Here is a 19,354-nt window from a genome sequence, read left to right on the forward strand (position 1 = left end):
ATTTTTTTTATACATTTATTTTGTTCCAAGTCCGTTTTGACTTGCATCAGCCGCTATATGTTTGTCAAACATGCCATCATCAGTGGACCCCTGACTGAAGGACATCCTTCGGAGTGGCTATTGGCCAGCTTCTGTCAACAGTTCCACACTTTATACACTGGACCTCCTGAGCTGCTTTCAGGAACTCAAGGTCATCTCTCCGGGATTCTCCAGACAAGCCTTCACAAAGCAGCTGAAACATCGCACTAAGATTGAAGGAAGAGTAACTGTAATTGTTTTACCATATTATAAAACTTCTTTCTGTAAACAGACATCACATATTCTATTATATATGTATATCTTCCAGTCTGGACATATCAATGTCGATACACTACAGCGCAGCTTCTTAGAGTTTTCATCTGCTTCATTTGAGGAAAAACAGCTCTGCTGTGGTGCTCCTTTCACCTGCACGCATGTCCAGTCTGTAGGATTTAGTGGTAACTAGCGGTGTGGTTGTAGATTACAACCATCTTCCTCCAAGCTGAAGTAGAAAAAGTGATTGGTTCTATCTAGAGCCAGTAGTTTGTTTTTCCATTGTGGGTTACCGTAGGAACATGGCAGCTTCCGTGGAAGGGGACCATATTTAGATAAAAAAACTGCTCATTCCAAATTAATTAAAGCACAATTCTTATTTTCAGGAATATGTGTAACCCTAAATGTTACACACTGAACCATTGACTTACCTGTTTATCAATCTAAAGTGAAATTTTCACATACTTCAATTATTGCAGCTTTGCTTTCATTTTTTTTAGGTGCAATAAATTTTCACTTGTTGAACAGTGCTGTGACAAAACCTCTACCCCTGTACTTCCTGTCTTTCTAGACAGCAGCACGCTTCCACCGCCTTAGAAGGAAGCTGGCAGAAGACAAAAAACTCCTTCTTCAGGAGATCAAGAACTACAATGGTCTTGTACTATACTCTGAAACAAACATTGATGTAGCTGTGGTGGAGCATTCCCTTACTGGAGAGAGCACCATGTCTCAAATATGGTCGTGGGAGGTTCATGGCAGTGGTATGTCAGCTTTCAGACGCTTCACCAGAATGTATTTACAGGTCAGCTATATAGAGTACAATGAACTAAGATTTAATTTGGATAAAAGAAGTATGTGTTTGTAGTTACAAAACAGTGCCATGCTATTATGCAAGATCGTCTCATATAAACATATAACTATTGTTGATTCTTAGCAAACATTTCAATCAAGAAGCAAATGCATGAACAAGTGATGTTGACAATGTGACTGCAAGAGGACAAAAGCATTTTGGTGTTGGAGATGGAACAACACTGCACATGCTTGCAGAGCCTGCCAGTTGTTCTCAAATACAAGATAGCTGAGGAGTGAAAGTTTAATAAAACCCCTGTCCATATTACAATAAAAAAACATATCAGTGTCTATCACAGAACTTGGATGAAGTAGAACAGCTCTGTTTGAGATGGTCATTTGTCTTTAAAGTCTTAGGGCTTTAAAGTTGTCACATTTGCTTAAGAGATTTATTGTATTGTTGCTGTTACATGAAAGCTGAAATGAACTAAATATTTTGAACATTAGAATTTGTTTCCTGATGTGTAACAAAAGGTTAGCATAACATCAAGCTTATTATTATCTCCTCCAGTCAACATAGAAAATCCAGCTGGTCAGCATCATCAAAAACCTTTTTATTAATGTAACTCCTTGAATTCTACACAAGGTGTTACTTTACCACACCTGTAGAAGAAAGATGTTAACATAAAATAGCTATTAGACATTGGCTGCAACACAAATCGCTTTCTGCTGCTTTGGGCTTCGCTGCATAAAGTCACCTCAGTGAGACATCAGAGTTGCCTTAAGTGGGTTTATTCCACAGGTAGCTGGCAGTATGACAATGATGCACAAGAAAATGCCAGCCATCCTGGTATACAGATTTAAATGGGTGAATTGTTGCCTCATGAAGCACTCTTAAAATGTAGTTTGTCTTTGATGTTATCTCTTTTGTATTTTGCGATGTAGACAAGGGAAATGAGGGACTTTGCTGTCTCTTAAGAAGAAGATGTCAGAAAGGTTGCAAGTGGTCCTCTAACAGTACAAGACTGCTTTAGGCCCTAAAGCCTCTGCCCTTCCACATGTTGAAGCAGAAGATCAAAGTGGCCTCAGTAGTCCAGACACCAGTAAGGATGAAGAAGAAAACACAATTTAGGTAATTAACTTATTCAAATGTATGATTGTTTGTTCTAAAAAAAAAATAGACCAGGGTATAGAAAAAAAATAGACCAGGGTGCTTGAATAAGCATTGTGCTTGTGCATGGAGAACATAAGCAGCCCTGAAGAGTTCAGTCAGTTTTAAGCCTTGTGGCACCTGTTTTTAACAGCCAATCAGCTCGTAGCAAAGTTAGCTGGTCAAGTCCCTAAACTGTCAGCTGGTTGAGCCTGGTTGAAGTCAGTGTTGACTACACATGGCTTAATTAGTTTGGTGGAATGGCTTGAGCCTGCAGTGAATGTTACTGTTAATTCAAGCCAGGTTTTTTCAAGTGAGCACAGCTTTCCATTAACTGTGTTGATGAAATGCCCCCATTGCTGTTACTCTTCAGAATTTCTTTGTGTATTTGTTGATGCTTTACAAGGTCCCCTGGTGGTCTAGTGGTTAGGATGTGGCGCTTTCACCGCTGCGGCCCGGGTTCGATCCCCGGTCAGGGAACCAACCCCGGCCACTCTTAGTGCCGGTCCCAAGCCTGGATAAATGGGAAGGGTTGTGTAAGGAAGGGCATCCAGCGTAAAAACATGCGGATGATCCGCTGTGGCGACCCCTAATAGGAGAAGCCAAAAGAAAGTAAATTTGTTGATGCTTTACACATACAAGAACTGAACTTCACCTTCTTCTATAAAAACCTCTTGCTGTTTTGTTTTTCTGTATTTCTTCAGATGGATGTGCACAAAGGACTGTGTCGAAGGAAATGAACTTGTATTTTTAGAATGCTCTAAACAGGTATGAGACAGGTATGAGGTGTGAGGTATTATGGGAGTGTGAGTGTATTATAAACATTATAACATAAATACTTACCTCAACTCTATTGAACCCAAGTCCTCTTCACCTCACCTACATCAGTACCTGACTTTACTAAGACCCTTCTGTCTGAATGAGCACAAATCTAAACAAACACAATCCATAATCTAGTGGAACATCTTTCCAGAGAGGGAAGCTTATTATAAGAGCAAATGGAGACTGAATGTGGAATGGGATGTTCAAAAAGCACATATAAATCTTATGGCCAGGTGTCCACAAACTTTTAGCAATATAGTGTATAGATTAAGCATATTTATATGTGGAATCTTGTTTAATTTGACATCACACTGCATTATTAATTCATCATTTATGGATTGTCTTTTTACTCAACTTCAAACAATCTGATCTTGCTTAAAATTACATCTGAGATATAGAAATTAATGTGTATAGTAAGGTGTTTATGCATGTTAATGCATGCAGAGCTTTGTTTTAGTATTTGTACATTTACTGCATGTATTTGAACATTCTTTGGGGAACAAGTTGGTGTGGTGGGGATTGGCTGGACCTGGGAGAGTTTTTCTCTGTGTATGTATTTGAATTGTTTTGTCTATTTTGCTTTATGTACAGTAGTTTCTGTCTATTTGTTAAGGACCCCCTTGAGAACTAGATGGTTCATCTGAAGTGGTTTATCCTTTCAATCAACTTACAGAAATATGAGCAAAATGAATCATCTTTTTAAATGAAAATAAAAGTGCATTACTGTGAGAGACGTGGGGGATGGCCTGAAGTACTTGGGTTGAGGCTGAAACCATAGATCTTAGGACTAAAGGAAATACATTGGCTAATAAAACAGATTCTGTCATAGAAGGTGTTTCATTTTGGTAACTGTTTCCACATAAATAGCTCTGAGCTCTTTCCTGTTTGCAGTGGTGATGGACAGGTTGAAGGACAAGGTCAGACAGGAGTCTCCATGGACTATGTTGTTTGTGGAGGATATTGTGATTTGTGGTTGGAGTAGGGAGTAGGTGGAGAAGAGCCTGGAGAGGTGGAGGTGCACGCTGGAGAAAAGGGGAATGAAAGTCAGTAGGAGTAAGACAGAGTACATGTGTGTGAATGAGAGGGAGGGCAGTGGAGGGGTGCGGTTGCAGGGAGAAGAGGTGGAGAAGGTGGGGAAAATATATATTAGTATTAAGATGGGCCTTATACTAGTTCTCTAAACACACATTCCTATGTTATCTGTTCAATGTCTATACAATCTTTATGATGTGAGCATGTAAGGTACACGGAATGTCTTTGTCTGGACTCACACATCTCTGGTTACTGTGTCTTCTTACCCAATCAGAATCAGTTTTAGCTCAGGGGTTTTACAGAGTCTACTGTGTATATACAGTGAAGAAAATAAGTATTTGAACACCCTGCTATTTTGCAAGTTCTCCCACTTAGAAATCATGGAGGGGTCTGAAATTGTCATCGTAGGTGCATGTCCACTGTGAGAGACATAATCTAAAAAAGAAATCCAGTAATCACAATATATGATTTTTAAACTATTTATTTGTATGATACAGCTGCAAATAAGTATTTGAACACCTGTCTATCTGCTAGAATTCTGACCCTCAAAGACCTGTTAGTCTGCCTTTAAAATGTCCACCTCCACTACATTTATTATCCTGAATTAGATGCACCTGTTTGAGGTCGTTAGCTACATAAAGACACCCGTCCACCTCATACAATCAGTAAGAATCCAACTACTAACATGGCCAAGACAAACGAGCTGTCCAAAGACACTAGAGACAAAATTGTACACCTCCACAAGGCTGGAAAGGGCTACGGGGAAATTGCCAAGCAGCTTGGTGAAAAAAGGTCCACTGTTGGAGCAATCATTAGAAAATTGAAGAAGCTAAACATGACTGTCAATCTCCCTCGGACTGGGGCTCCATGCAAGATCTCACCTCGTGGGGTCTCAATGATCCTAAGGAAGGTGAGAAATCAGCCCAGAACTACACGGGAAGAGCTGGTCAATGACCTAAAAAAAAGCTGGGACCACCGTTTCCAAGGTTACTGTTGGTAATACACTAAGACGTCATGGTTTGAAATCATGCATGGCACGGAAGGTTCCCCTGCTTAAACCAGCACATGTCCAGGCACGTCTTAAGTTTGCCAATGACCATTTGGATGATCCAGAGGAGTCATGGGAGAAAGTCATGTGGTTAGATTAGACCAAAATAGAACTTTTGGGTCATAATTCCACTAAACGTGTTTGGAGGAAGAAGAATGATGAGTACCATCCCAAGAACACCATCCCTACTGTGAAGCATGGGGGTGGTAGCATCATGCTTTGGGGGTGTTTTTCTGCACATAGGACAGGGCGACTGCACTGTATTAAGGAGAGGATGACCGGGGCCATGTATTGCGAGATTTTGGGGAACAACCTCCTTCCCTCAGTTAGAGCATTGAAGATGGGTCGAGGCTGGGTCTTCCAACATGACAATGACCCGAAGCACACAGCCAGGATAACCAAGGAGTGGCTCTGTAAGAAGCATATCAAGGTTCTGGCGTGGCCTAGCCAGTCTCCGGACCTAAACCCAATAGAGAATCTTTGGAGGGAGCTCAAACTCCGTGTTTCTCAGCGACAGGCCAGAAACCTGACTGATCTAGAGAAGATCTGTGTGGAGGAGTGGGCCAAAATCCCTCCTGCAGTGTGTGCAAACCTGGTGAAAAACTACAGGAAACATTTGACCTCTGTAATTGCAAATAAAGGCTACTGTACCAAATATTAACATTAACTTTCTCAGGTGTTCAAATACTTATTTGCAGCTGTATCATACAAATAAATAGTTGAAAAATCATACATTGTGCTTTTTGGATTTTTTTTTTTAGATTATGTCTCTCACAGTGGACATGCACCTACGATGACAATTTCAGACCCCTCCATGATTTCTAAGTGGGAGAACTTGCAAAATAGCAGGGTGTTCCACAGTCTGAAGCTATTTCAGACCATTATCTCATCTCTTTTAAAATTTGCCTCAGTCATTGCATTACTACTTCACCACGTTATCGTGTTAAGCGTACTTACACGTCAGCTACAGCAGCGCGTTTTATTAACAATCTTCCAGAAATTACGATATTAGATAGATCTCCGTCTGACCCTGCAGAGCTCGACTGGGCCACTGAACACCTAGAATCAATGTTACGTTATACCCTAGATGATGTAGCTCCCCTTAAGACCAAAATGATCAGGGAGAAAAAATTAGCACAGTGGTATAATGATCATACACGCACCTTAAAACAGACCACTCGAAAATTAGAACGGAAATGGCGTCAAACAAAATTACAAGTATTTCAAATAGCATGGAAGGAGAGCCTCCTAAATTATAGAAAATCTCTTAGTGCTGCTAGATCAGCATATTTCTCCACCCTCATAGAAAATAACAAGCATAATCCTAGATTTTTATTCAGCACGGTAGCAAAATTAACAGGGAATAAAAGCACTGCACTCACATGCACACCATTAATAGGTAGTAATGATTTAATGAACTTTTTTAATAATAAAATTGAAAACATCAGGCAAAAAATCCAAACGATTAATATAAATCCAAATTATTTTACAAGTAACCCTGTAGACAGCAGTGTAATTATAACAGACAATCAATTACAAAGTTTTACTCCTATTCACGAGAATGACTTAATTTCATTAATTTCCTCATCAAAATCATCAACCTGCATTCTCGATCCCTTGCCTACAGGTTTCTTTAAACAGATCATTCCAGAGGTAATTGAACCTGTTTTAAAAATAATAAACTCTTCCATTAGCACTGGTTTTGTACCAAAATCCTTCAAACTGGCAGTTATCCACCCCCTAATTAAGAAACCTGACCTTGACCCATGTCAGCTGTCCAACTACAGACCAATATCAAATCTCCCCTTCATAGCCAAAATTTTGGAAAAGGTTGTAGCACAGCAGTTATGCTCACACCTACTTATGAATAACATTTTTGAAATGTATCAGTCAGGAGTTTGGCCTCATCATAGCACACAGACGGTGCTAGTTAAGGTGGTAAATGACCTGTTATTGGCCTTTGATCAGGGTTTTGTCTCTTTACTTGTTTTGCTCGACCTTAGTGCAGCTTTTGACACCATTGATCACACTATACTACTTGCTAGACTTGAGAACGTTGTTGGAATAAAAGGGAACAGTTCTCTCTTGGCTCAGGTCTTATTTGACTGATCCCTATCAGTTTGTTGATGTAAATGGTGAGTTCTCCACACTCTATGAGGTAAAGTTTGGTGTTCCTCAAGGATCTGTCTTAGGCCCACTGCTTTTCTCTTTATATATGCTGCCTCTTGGTGAAATCATTCATAAACATGGGATTCGCTTCCATTGCTATGCTGATGACACACAGCTGTATATTTCAGCAAAGCCAGATGAGCGAGATCAGCTTAACAATGTTGAGAAGTGTGTAAAGGACATTAGACAGTGGATGCTTAATAACTTTCTTCTGCTCAACTCAGATAAGACGGAAGTACTTTTACTAGGACCACATGCAGCTAGAAGTAAACTTTCCGATTACGTAGCATCTCTGGATGGTGTTTCTGTTTCAGCATGTACGGCTGTCAAAGACCTTGGTGTGATTATTGACTTGAGTCTTTCCTTTGAGTCTCACGTGAATAATATCACCAGGATCGCCTTCTTTCACCTTAGAAATATTGCTAAAATTAGAAATATGATGTCGTTACAGGATGCAGAAAAACTAGTTCATGCTTTTGTTACATCTAGATTAGACTACTGTAACGCTTTACTGTCCGAGTAAGTGCATAAATAAGCTTCAGTTAGTTCAGAATGCAGCAGCAAGAGTCCTCACTAGATCTAGGAAATATGACCACATCACCCCTGTTTTAATCAGTCTACACTGGCTCCCACTCAAATCTCGCATTGATTATAAAATATTACTACTGACGTATAAAGCACTTAACGGTCTCGCACCGCAGTATCTGAGTGAACTTCTTTACCAGTATGATCCTCCACGCCTACTTAGATCAAAAGGTGCTGGCTATCTGTTGGTTGCTCAAATAATGAAGCCTACAGCAGGGGGCAGATCTTTTTCTTATAAAGCCCCACAGTTATGGAACAACTTTCCAATCAGTGTTCAGGACTCAGACACAGTCTCAGTGTTCAAGTCGAGGTTGAAAACTTATTTATTTAGTCAAGCCTTTTATCAGTAGATTTTTCTTAGGTAAAGGAGCAGATCTGGAGGGAGCATGGATATAGAGTGTTTGGTGAACACTCTATATTTGTATGCTGTCGTCCCCTCACATTCACACGTTCACTCGGGTTTGTTGACGGTGGTGTGGTGGGTCGTCACTTATCCCAGAGATCCCTCATGTCTGTGTTACCTTCTGGTTCTCCCTTTTAGTTATGCTGCCATAGCGAGTCTTGCCGCAGTCCAAACTGCACAGTAACATTAACTTTCATACACCAATAGGGACACCTAATAATCCATATCCTTATCTTCCCGTCACTCTCTCTCTCTCTCTCTCTCTCTCTCTCTCTCTCTCTCTCTCTCTCTCTCTCTCTCTCTCTCAGTCGAGTTAAACATGCTCCTGAGGCTCCAGTGACCACTGTTCCTGCCCCTCTCCCCTCCGTGGAACTTCACACTTCTGTGCAGCTTGGGACAGTCTCTCATCAACACCTTGGGTGGTTCCATGTAATTCCGGAGTAGAACGGGTGCTTTGAGGATGGATTGGACTGTAGTTGGTGTCGGCGGTCTGCTTCAAATGGACATTTGGTACAACCCAGATGAGGATGGGTTCCCTCTTGAGTCTGGTTCCTCTCAAGGTTTCTTCCTTATGCCATCTCGGGGAGTTTTTCCTTGCCACAGTTGCTCATCAGGGACAAACATACTTACAAAGAACATATTTACGTTTAATCAACACATTATCTGTGTAAAGCTGCTTTGAGACAATGTTCATTGTTAAAAGCGCTATACAAATAAAAATGAATTGAATACTTGCATAATCGTGAAGTTAGTGCACAAGAGGCAGTGTATAGGTTGACAAATATGCATTTAAAGGAGTGTTCCAGAAATGTTCAGTTTATTCCCACAGGTGATTCAGTTCGTATGAGTTTACCATTGCAAGTTCTACAAAACAAGTTGCAGTCGCAAACTTTAAGAAGTGAAGAGATGTGGATGAAAAGTTTGGTTGATCGTTACAAGAATAGACCACGTCAGAGTGTTTTTGACGATATGTGCTTAGCCACATTTGCGTCTGAGTATCGTATTACATCTTAAGGTCAGTCTCCCAATGAAATGACATTAGATAATAATCTTGGTTTCATTGTTACAAAAAACACATTCAGCCTGCAGTTGTTCGTTATGCACGATTTTCAGTGACTAAGAGTCCTGAAAAGTTTTACCAAAGTATACTGCAGTTGTTTTCTCCTTATCGTGCAGATACGGAACTAAAACCAGAGGGATATACTACTTATGAACACTTTTATAAAGAAGGTGTTTAGGTAATGGATTAGTAAAATTGGTTTAAAATGTAGTCAATAAAAACAGAGCATTATTTGAAAAGGATGCAGACGTGTTGGATACCGCACACAATACTGTTAATACTGAGGGCATATTAGAAAGTGCATGGTGTTCCCTTTGTCCTGAGCAGCAAGTTGATCATTTAGAACGTAAACAGGTTAGACGTGAGATTGTCCAAGAAGAAGAAGATGATAATGAAAGTATTCCAGATTTGACTGATAAAAACGTTCAAGTTACAAAAGTTACACAGTTACACAAAAAATTGTTTAAGTCGTGTTAAAGGGTTAAGTATAATTTGTTCCCTAAACAAAACCCAGATGGCTGTTTTTAATAAAATAAGGCAGTGGTGTTTGGGTAAAATTAGAGGAGAAAACACAAAACCTTTTTATTTGTTTATTACTGGTGGTGCAGGAACAGGCAAAAGTCATTTAATTGAAGCCATAAAATGAGTCTTCATGACTATTGTCTCAGATTTCTTTGAATCCAGATGATATTTGTGTTGCTTTAACAGCACCAACAGGCATTGCAGCATACAATTTAAAGGCTGCAACAATATTTAGTATTGGCACAAATGTAAAATTGCCATACACACCATTGGGTGAGGACAAATTAAATTCTTTGCGAGCAAATTTCCATGGTCTTCAAATACTAATAGACGAAATATCTATGGTTGATCATAAATTATTTGCATATATACATGGAAGATTACGTGAAATTAAACAGAGTGGAGATTTGTCTGCTTTTGGTAATGTGAGTGTAATTACTGTTGAGGACTTTTTCCAATTGCCTCCTGTGAAGGGAAAACCATTGTATGTGGATGTACCTGAAATGAGTTTATGGAGTTGTTTTAGTGTTGTTGAACTCACACAGGTTGTTAGACAAAAGGACAGTAATTTTGCTGAAATGTTAAACATTTAAGAAAGAAGCAAAACAACTGCACTAAACAAAGATGATGTAATGATGTAATCATATCAAGTTGTGACAAGGTTGAGGAAGATAATGTATCTTTACACATTTATGCTACAAATGATCAAGTGCATATGCACAACTTGAAGCAGGTGATAAAAATGTGCCCGGAAATTGAACCGATAGAGGCAGAGGATTATGCACGGAGTAAAAAAAAAAACAGGCAAAATAGAATTAATAGCTGGTCATCATGTAAAGGTTCATAACACATGTTTGCCAGAAAAGTTACTTTTAGGCAGAGATGCACGTGTTATGTTAATTAAAAACATAGATGTTGATGATGGATTAGTTATTGGTGTTTGTGGTGTAGTTACTCATATCGTACGTTCATCTAAAGAGAAGTTACCTGAAACTGTATACGTTCAGTTTGATGATAGTCATGTGGGATTGAAAAGACAAAAACAATGTTCATTTGAGGCAGCAAAATTGCTCCATTCTACACCTATGATACTGCTGTCGTTAGTTTAAAGTGTTTGCACCTGGTCAGGCTTATGTAGCTTTGAGCCGGGTAAGGAGTTTGTCAGGGTTAACAATTAAAGACTTTAGTGAAAAGGCCATTTTCTGTAATGATCAGATTTGTGAAGCTCTTCAAGAAATGCCATCTTTTATGGCACATGATGAATCATTGGTGACAGTACAAGATAGTTCCTTTTCTGTGTTTATACTGAATGTACAGAGTTTGCATTGCCATAAAGAGGATTTAAAATGTGTCTAGTCAACATTTACAACCAACATGTATTGCTGTAACTGAAACATGGCTGCCAGAACACTATCTGCCTGAAAGTGTACATTTAAAAAACTACAACTTTGTGGGTATTCCTCGTTGTGTTGCATACACAAGTATATGCCCTCCTTTCAATGATTTGTAACTACTACAACACGGTGGAGTTGGAGTTTATACAACATGTGGAGTGCCAAACACTATTATAACAATTCCAAATCTTAATTTACAATGCCTGTTGACACATTTTCCTGAAAATGATATTTTGCTTGGTGTTATTTATAGACCACAAACATACCCTTTGTGTAGTTTTACAGAAAATATGGGCAGGTTAATTAATCAGCTGCCTTTAATTTCAAATAACATTGTGCTTGTGGGAGACTTTAATAATGATGCATTAAAGTCTAATTCTGTGTGCTCTTTTATGGCAGATAGGGGTTTTATTCAACATGTTACGGAACCTACAACAGAAAAAGGAACATTAATTGATCATGTGTACATAAAATGTATGACAAATTTCTCAGTACACACAGATATTGTGCCAGTGTACTTTAGCACACACGAGGGAATTTTCTGCTCTTTTAAACTTTCAATTCAAATGGTCTCTGATTCTCTGTTGAAAGTCAAATAGTATACTTTACTAGAAAAATGCTAGTATGTTTACTTAAATCTGACAAATATTGAGTTTACTAAAATAGTTAATTATTGGTAAAATGTTAAAATAAATATTTGAGATTACAAATAAATATTAGGTAATATAACTCGAAATGTGTGAGACATTTCATTGGGCATGCGCAATGAAGCACAACTCCCCTCCCCCACACTTTGCTGAAGCTCATGGACTGAAGACGGTTTGAGCATCTACTGATTAAGGTATTAATTAAGGCATATTTTTGTTTCCTTGTTTTAGTTATAATCATGATGTTTACTTGAATTAATATTACTTTGCTGAACATGTTAGGAACTTTTAATCTTGTCTTTACATAAACATCTTTTGGACCGTTTGTAGCTTTGAACACCTCGTGTTGGAAACCAACATCTAAAATGTCATTTTGCACTTTAGATCTGTAAAATCGGATTACCGGTTAATTATTTAGAAATGCTTTATTTTTGTTAATTTGATTACTCGGTCGTGACAATGCGGGACCTGGCAGTGTAACTTAACTAGTCTATAATTAGCATGCGTTATTGAATCTAGCCATTTTCATCGTGATGTGGAGCGGGGATGGGGAAGGAAGAAAAAACATTTGCGAGATTTTGGAAGGAAGGAAGGAAAAAAACTCGAGAAGAAAAAAAAACGTAACATGGGAGACAAAAAAAAAAAAACTGTCTTAAACCGAGGGCGCAAGTTTTGACTGAATACACCGTCAAACTGTAACCAACGCGCGAAAATACAAAAGTAACGTCTGAATGTCGCCAGCGCGTGCACTGCGCGTGCATCTTTTAAAAGACAGCGTTGAAGTGTAGGTAACTGAATAGTACAGATTCAAGCTGCGTGTTTTAGTTTTAAAGAAGTAGTTCACCAAACATTTTTCCCATGACTTTCATGATAATTAGATTTTTTTCAATAGTTAATACCAATAGTATTGTTCATTGTTAAAGTTGTGGATTAATTCATTTTATTGGTAATATTTAATGCTAAATGAGCATGTGAACTTCATTGCAAGTTACTCTCCCTTTACCTTGCCTTTAACTTAATTCTTTTCTTTTTTTTTTTTTTCTTTTTAGGTTTCCTGTTGATTGCCTTCTGCCATGCAGTGGAATTGTAAGTTTTGAACTCTGTCTTTAGATGTTGGATGTACTCTGACCTCTGGTATAGTCTTTAGACATAATTTAAGCTTTAGCTATTGTGGCTGAAAAGTGCAAAACACATTAACAAATATAGAAGCACATTAAAAGTGTACAAATGTATTGTCCTTATTGTGGATTCAAAAGGACCCTGTGTACTTCTGTACCCGGTCGGCTCAGAGGTCATTAATGTTCCTGGGACCCCGAGGCCTTTTATACTGAAGGACTATAAAACAGAAACTGGAAAACCTTATGCAAGGATAAATGAGTTTATTTGCAGAAGGAAGCACTTTGAAGGTTAGTTTGCCAGAATGAAAGTATTGTTTATGTTTCGGGTAATAACATGGTTTGTTCTGTGTCTAGGAGAACAGGAAGTCAGTTCAGAATCAGATACAGAAGTTATCATAAGGACACAAAATCCTGAGAGATCTAACCTGACTGACACACTGCTGATAACAAAAAAAGAACATTTTTTTCTTCAATTCTGCTGAAGTTTGCTTTAGTTCATTATTATTATTTTTACTTAATTTATATTCATGCTTCAGTTTTTATCCTTATTTCCAAGTCTGTTTATGTTTATAATAATTATGAAGAGACTCATGCAGGCCATGGGCAAGTTTAAATTCTCTCTTTCTCCCCTGATTCTAACCTGACAGCTCCTTTTACACAGTCAGTCCTTCTTAGGCTGTACTCTGGCGTCTATAGGGGGTTTTTTGTGAGAAAATTGATGTTCAAAGTCCAGTTGTTTCCTTTAAAGTGTAATAAAGTTGTAATGCTTCGTCACAGTTCTCTGGCCACTGTAATCGAGGATGTTGCATGACCACGTGGTATCATCATGGTGGAGGGTTTAGCTGTTTGTAATTTGATTGCAGATGCTGGAAGCACAGACTGCTGGGGCTGTGGAGGAACTGACTTCTGGAGAAGCTGCTGCTTTGTTTCATTATTTACTTTCTTTGGTGTTTGTGTGTGTGTTTACTGATTAGTAGAAATACAAGATGATGTCAAACTCAGTGAACACGTTCTACAGTGGACTCAGACATAAAAGTAGAACAGGCTTTTCTACTCATTAAAATGTATGTCCAAACTTGCTTTTATATGTTTAATAACATTTATAATTAAATATGACACATTTGACAACTTTTATTGATAGTACCACAAAATTGGAAGTTGGCTGTTAATTAGGAAGTACTCGTTTGAAGACACTGGGACTTATGATGGTAAGATCGCTTATGAAGTGAGAATCTAGAGTAAGGGCATAAAAATCTTGAAAAGGTTTGAGAAGAAACCTTTTTTCAGGACCCACTTTCACGTTCGGCACCAGTGGGACACAGTATGGAGTTCAGGATGGAGAAGTTTCTAAAGGGAGAAAAAGTCTGACTTTCCTCTCCTCCACAACATCTCCACTACATGCTGTTATTAATCACAGCACTTTCTCTTTTAGTTCTTGCTCTTTAAATTGAACTTGACCGAGTGCGATTAAAATAATTCCGTTTCCAACTCGTCAAAGAGTCGCTTCAAAGAGTCGGTTCAAAGAGTCGGTTCAAATAGTCGAGTCGGTTTTCCGAAAGTGAAAGTGTTTCTCAGCCTCGAGTCCATGTGGAGGAGTGGTTGGAAAAACACAAAGATCTTCAACAGCAGTCAGAAGCAGTGAGATTCATGTCCAACAACAAGCAGTGCTGAAGAAAAGTGGGTGAGTTTTTCCTAGAAATGACTTTCTATCGGAATAATGCGTTTGTGTTTTCTATGTAATGGAGTTTGTGGAAAGATCTACCTACCTACCTACCTACCTACCTACCCACCCACCCACCCACCCACCCACCCACCTACCTACCTACCTACCTACCTACCTACCTACCTACCTACCTACCTACCTACAGTGGTGTGAAAGTGTTTTGTTCTAATTTTTTTGCATGTTTTACACTTTAATGTTTCAGATCAACAAACTAATTTAAATATATTTGTAAAAGATAGCATAAGTGAACACAACATGCAGTTTTAACTGAAATATTTTATTATTGAGGGAAAACAAAATCCAAAACTACATGGCCCTGTGTGAAAAAGTGTTTGCCCCTATACCTAATAACTGGTTGGACCACCCTTAGCAGCAACAACTGCAATCAAGCGTTTGCGATAACTTGCACTGAGTCTGTTACAGCGATGTGGAGAAATTTTGCTCCACTCATCTATGCAGAATTGTTGTAATTCAGCCACATTGGAGCGTTTTCCAGCATGAACTACCTTTTTAAAGCCATGCCACATGCGCTGTATCTCTCATAAACTCATTTCTAATGCTGTCCTTCGTCATCACTCCCAATGAACATCTCAACATCTTCAGCTCTGCTACCTCCAGCTCCACCTCCTGTCTTTTACTCAACGACACTGTCTCTAATCCATACAACATCTCAGGTCATCTGGTCCAACCAACTTTCCACTCTTTATCCTCTTAATCTCTGCTCTCACTTCCTCCTTACTAATCCCATCCACTTTCTGCCTTACCATCTCCACACCATCCAACCTTCTCTCTCTCTCTTATTTTCCTGCTCAAATCATCTGCTCAAAATATTTCCTCCATCTTCTCAACACACTCTCCTCATTAGTTAACACATTTCCATCTCCATCCTTTATTGCTCTAACTTGCAGCACATCCTTCCCAGCTCGGTTCCTCTGCCTGGCCAATCGCTACAAATCCTTTTCTCCTTCTTTAGTGTCCAACGTCTCATACAGCTCCTTATATGCCTATGCTGCACATCTCCTTGTACTCCTGCCTACTTTTATTATCTCTCTCAATCCCAATTCTGTTTCTCCAACCTCTTTCTCCTTATATGTTCCAGCACTCTCCTCCTTTCTATTTTCAGATGTCACACCAAGTATGTTTCTCGCTGTCTCCCTCATCACTTATGCAGTAGTTCCCCAATCATCCAGCACGTCTTCACCACCACAGAGCCCCTGTCTGAGCTCTTCCCTGAACCTCACACTACAGTCTTCCTCCTTCAGTTTCCACCTTATTCTTCTTTCAGTCCTCACCCTCCTCCTCTTTTTCTTCACCTCCAAAACCATCCTACAGACCACCATCTGATGCTGTCTATCTACACTGTCCCCTGCCAACCCCTTACAGTCTCCAATCTTCTTCAGGTTACATCTCCTGCATAGAACATAGTCCACCTGTGTGCCCCTCCCTCCACTCCTTTATGTCACCCTATGCTCCTGCTTCTTCTTAAAATAAGTTCATAACTGCCATTTCCATCCTTTTAGCAAAATCTTCCACCATCTGCCCTTCCACATTCCTCTCCTTAAGGCCATACCTACCCATCATCTCCTCATCACCTCTGTTCCCTTCACCTAGATGCCCATAACTTGGGCCTGGACCGATCCGGTATAAATTTCTGATTTATACCGGATCCTCATTTATCCGGGCTTGAGTGCACTGTCTTGTGCAACCCTAATGACTGGGTTAACATTAAAGACTATATAATTTCTATTAATCATCAAAATATCTCTATTTTTTTGGAGGGTTATTGCTGTTATGATTCTGTTATTGTTATGTTGTTATATATGCTGTTTAGGTGCATTTGTTTACAGGGAACTCTCACCTGGACCAAGATTGTAGTAGCAATGTTTGTTTTTGCGTTTTCTAGGAATGTGATTGATTCCAGCAGAAGAGATCGGCATCTTCAGGACTCTGCGTGTACACGAGCATTGAAAAATGGAGATCCCTGATCAGGGGACAGGTCATGTGACCTTACCCTCAAAAGACTGGTAACCTGCCATGTTCTAGTATTTTACTAATGAACTGTTCATATCTGCATTATGGAGTTTCTATAGAAATAATAACTAATATTTATGGTAAGAATAAAACTTTAGCACTCACTTGAAAAAGTGGTTAATGAAATAATGTCCCACAACTGCTTATTTTTTGCCTTTTAATTAGTTTTTGTATTTATACTCCATGTTTCCATTGTCTCTTTGTGAAGACCTGTTTGTTTCTGCTCTTAGTCTATTCCAGGCATGGTAGCATGTGGAGATCTGCTACTATTAGCATTCTGTTGTATTTAAAGTTAAATGAAACAAGGTTGTGGATTTTTAAGGAACTATACTGCAGGGGTGTTTGTTCCCTGTTCACAATCTGTGTTCTGTATGCTACTATTCCTAGTGTGTAAAAAGTGAGAAAGATTATAATGAATTTTAAACAGAAATGAAAACCCCTCACCTGTACACAGGTAACATCTCTGTCAGGTGGCAACCACGAGTCGGAAACGAAAGTAACTCTATCATGTTTATGGAATCATTCAGCACACAAACAGAGGACAGGGAGTGTTATGAATCGTAATGCTGGATGAAACCAGCGGGGAAACTCAGCACAAGAGAGAGAGAGAGAGAGAGAGAGAGAGAGAGAGAGAGAGAGAGAGCATGCAGAGCTGACTGGTACTTTTAGTGAGTGTGTGTTTGTGTGTGTGTGTCCCGGCATGAGTATGACAAAAGATGTGCGTTACCGAGTGTGTGTGTGTGTGTGTGTGTGTGTGTGCGGTGTGTGTGTGTGTGGTCACGTGATTTTAAGGTGTGCAGCGCGGAGACCAAGGTGCAGGTGAATACCGAGCAGATCGACACTAAACTGGTGTCACACACTTGCGGTAACGCACAACTTTCCTCGTATTCACGCCGGGACACACACACACACACACACACACACACACACACGAGCACTGCCTAAACTGAGATTATCTGGTGTTTTTATTTGTTTTGTTAAGGGAAATCTGCAAACTGTTTTCAGAAAGTGTGTGTCCGCCATACAATCGCACTAACAAACATCACAATTGTGATACAATTAATCGCGCAACACTATTTCAAGTTAAATGTAATAAATTTGAAGAGTTACCAGAAATATTGTGATACATTATAATACAAATTAAAATTTTTAAACAATGAAATTCTGTCTCATGTCCATTTCTATTATTTTAAACAGTAAAGGAAAGAGAGAGAGATCACACTCAGCAGAACCCAGCTGTGTCTCCATGAAGAGTGATGAGTCTATGAATCCTCCTCTCTACTTCAGAACTGGAATCTCCTCACCTGTACACAGGTAACATCCCATAATTCTCATAGTTACAGTCACAGTTAATGACTAAAGCTAGAATTCTAATCTATTATATCATTTTCATCTTTTACTCTTAAATCCAAATGTCTTCAGTGTCGAGCAAAAACCCAAAGAACTGGACTCCCTGTTCCAATACTTTTGGAGGTTTGTGTAGGAAGAATAGAAAAGTAGGAAAAAGTGGGAAATGAAAACAGGAGCACATTTAATTCTCCAGGTGCACAATGTTGGAGTTGTATTCAGCTCTGTGTTCTCCAAGTGTTCCTGCTCTCACTACAATTATTGTAGTACAATTTGTGTTCAGGTTTTGACTCCAGTATTAAAGTGAGGAACGTTGAGATCTTTAACACTTGTTGTTTTTGTTCCCAGTGTTCTACAGAAGGCAGGAGACAGAAGAGAGAAGAACATCATCACATCTACAGGGTACGATCAAAACCAACACCATGACTGTGACACTGACACACTGCTATTCTAAAGCTCTCTGCTGTTAGTAACTACAGAGTGATTAGATGATAGAAAACCTCCAGTAGAATAAAGTAAATCCACAGTGAGAACATCATAAAGATCTATCTAGCAGGAAAAATGTGAACTTCTACTCTAATCATTGGAGCCCATGTCTCACCATGTCTTCCTTCTTCACCCTGTCACAGACACGACCCAGAATCCACTGCTGCAGATGAATTCCAGAAGAAGTTCAAGTTCAATCTGATGAAGAAGTTTGAGTGTTTGAATGGATTGATGCTAAAGCAGGAAAACCGAACCCTCCTGAATGAGATCTACACAGAGCTCTACATCACAGAGGGAGACAGTGGAGACATCAATAAAGAACATGAGGTGAAACAGATCGAGGCAGCATCAAGGAGGAACCCAACTGAGGAGACACCAATTGAATGCAGTGACATCTTCAAACCCTTACCTGAACAAGACAAAGCCATCAGGAGAGTTCTAACAAAACCCTTATCTGAACAAGATGAAGAACCCATCAGGAGAGTTCTGACTAAGGGAGTATCTGGAATTGGAAAAACAGTCTCTGTGCAGAAGTTTGTTCTGGACTGGGCTGAAGGAAAAACAAATCAGGACGTCCACCTCATATTCCCACTTCCTTTCAGAGAGCTGAATTTGATGAAGGAGCAGAAACTGAGTCTGATGGAGCTCCTTCATGTGTTTTTTAAGGAGATGAAAGAAATGGACATTTCCAGTTTGGAGAAGGTTTTGTTCATTTTTGATGGTTTGGATGAGTGTCG

At 39.3% G+C, this 19,354-nt stretch overlaps 1 protein-coding gene across 25 annotated transcripts in view; it reads left to right on the forward strand.

The window, feature by feature from the left end:
• Window positions 1-14,359: 14,359 nt before the first annotated feature.
• Window positions 14,360-19,354, forward strand: part of LOC310738044 (uncharacterized protein) — a 387,632-nt gene continuing 382,637 nt past the window's right edge. For 12 of the 25 annotated variants that reach the window (XM_083562866.1, XM_083562871.1, XM_083562865.1 and 9 more), the window contains exons 1-5: window positions 14,364-14,711; window positions 16,657-16,777; window positions 17,982-18,098; window positions 18,480-18,533; window positions 18,761-19,354. The exon at window positions 18,761-19,354 is cut by the window's right edge and continues 1,224 nt beyond it. In XM_083562866.1, coding sequence (XP_083418992.1) covers window positions 16,725-16,777; window positions 17,982-18,098; window positions 18,480-18,533; window positions 18,761-19,354 — 818 coding nt within the window. In that variant the 5' untranslated portion in view covers window positions 14,364-14,711; window positions 16,657-16,724. Of the gene's footprint in view, window positions 14,712-16,656; window positions 16,778-17,214; window positions 17,239-17,981; window positions 18,099-18,479; window positions 18,534-18,760 lie in introns of those variants that run through there. The other 13 variants (XM_083562882.1, XM_083562881.1, XM_083562863.1 and 10 more) reach the window with 6 other exon arrangements.

The sequence above is a fragment of the Silurus aristotelis genome (assembly GCF_946808225.1).
Source record: "Silurus aristotelis genome assembly, chromosome: 15".
Classification (NCBI taxonomy): domain Eukaryota; kingdom Metazoa; phylum Chordata; class Actinopteri; order Siluriformes; family Siluridae; genus Silurus; species Silurus aristotelis.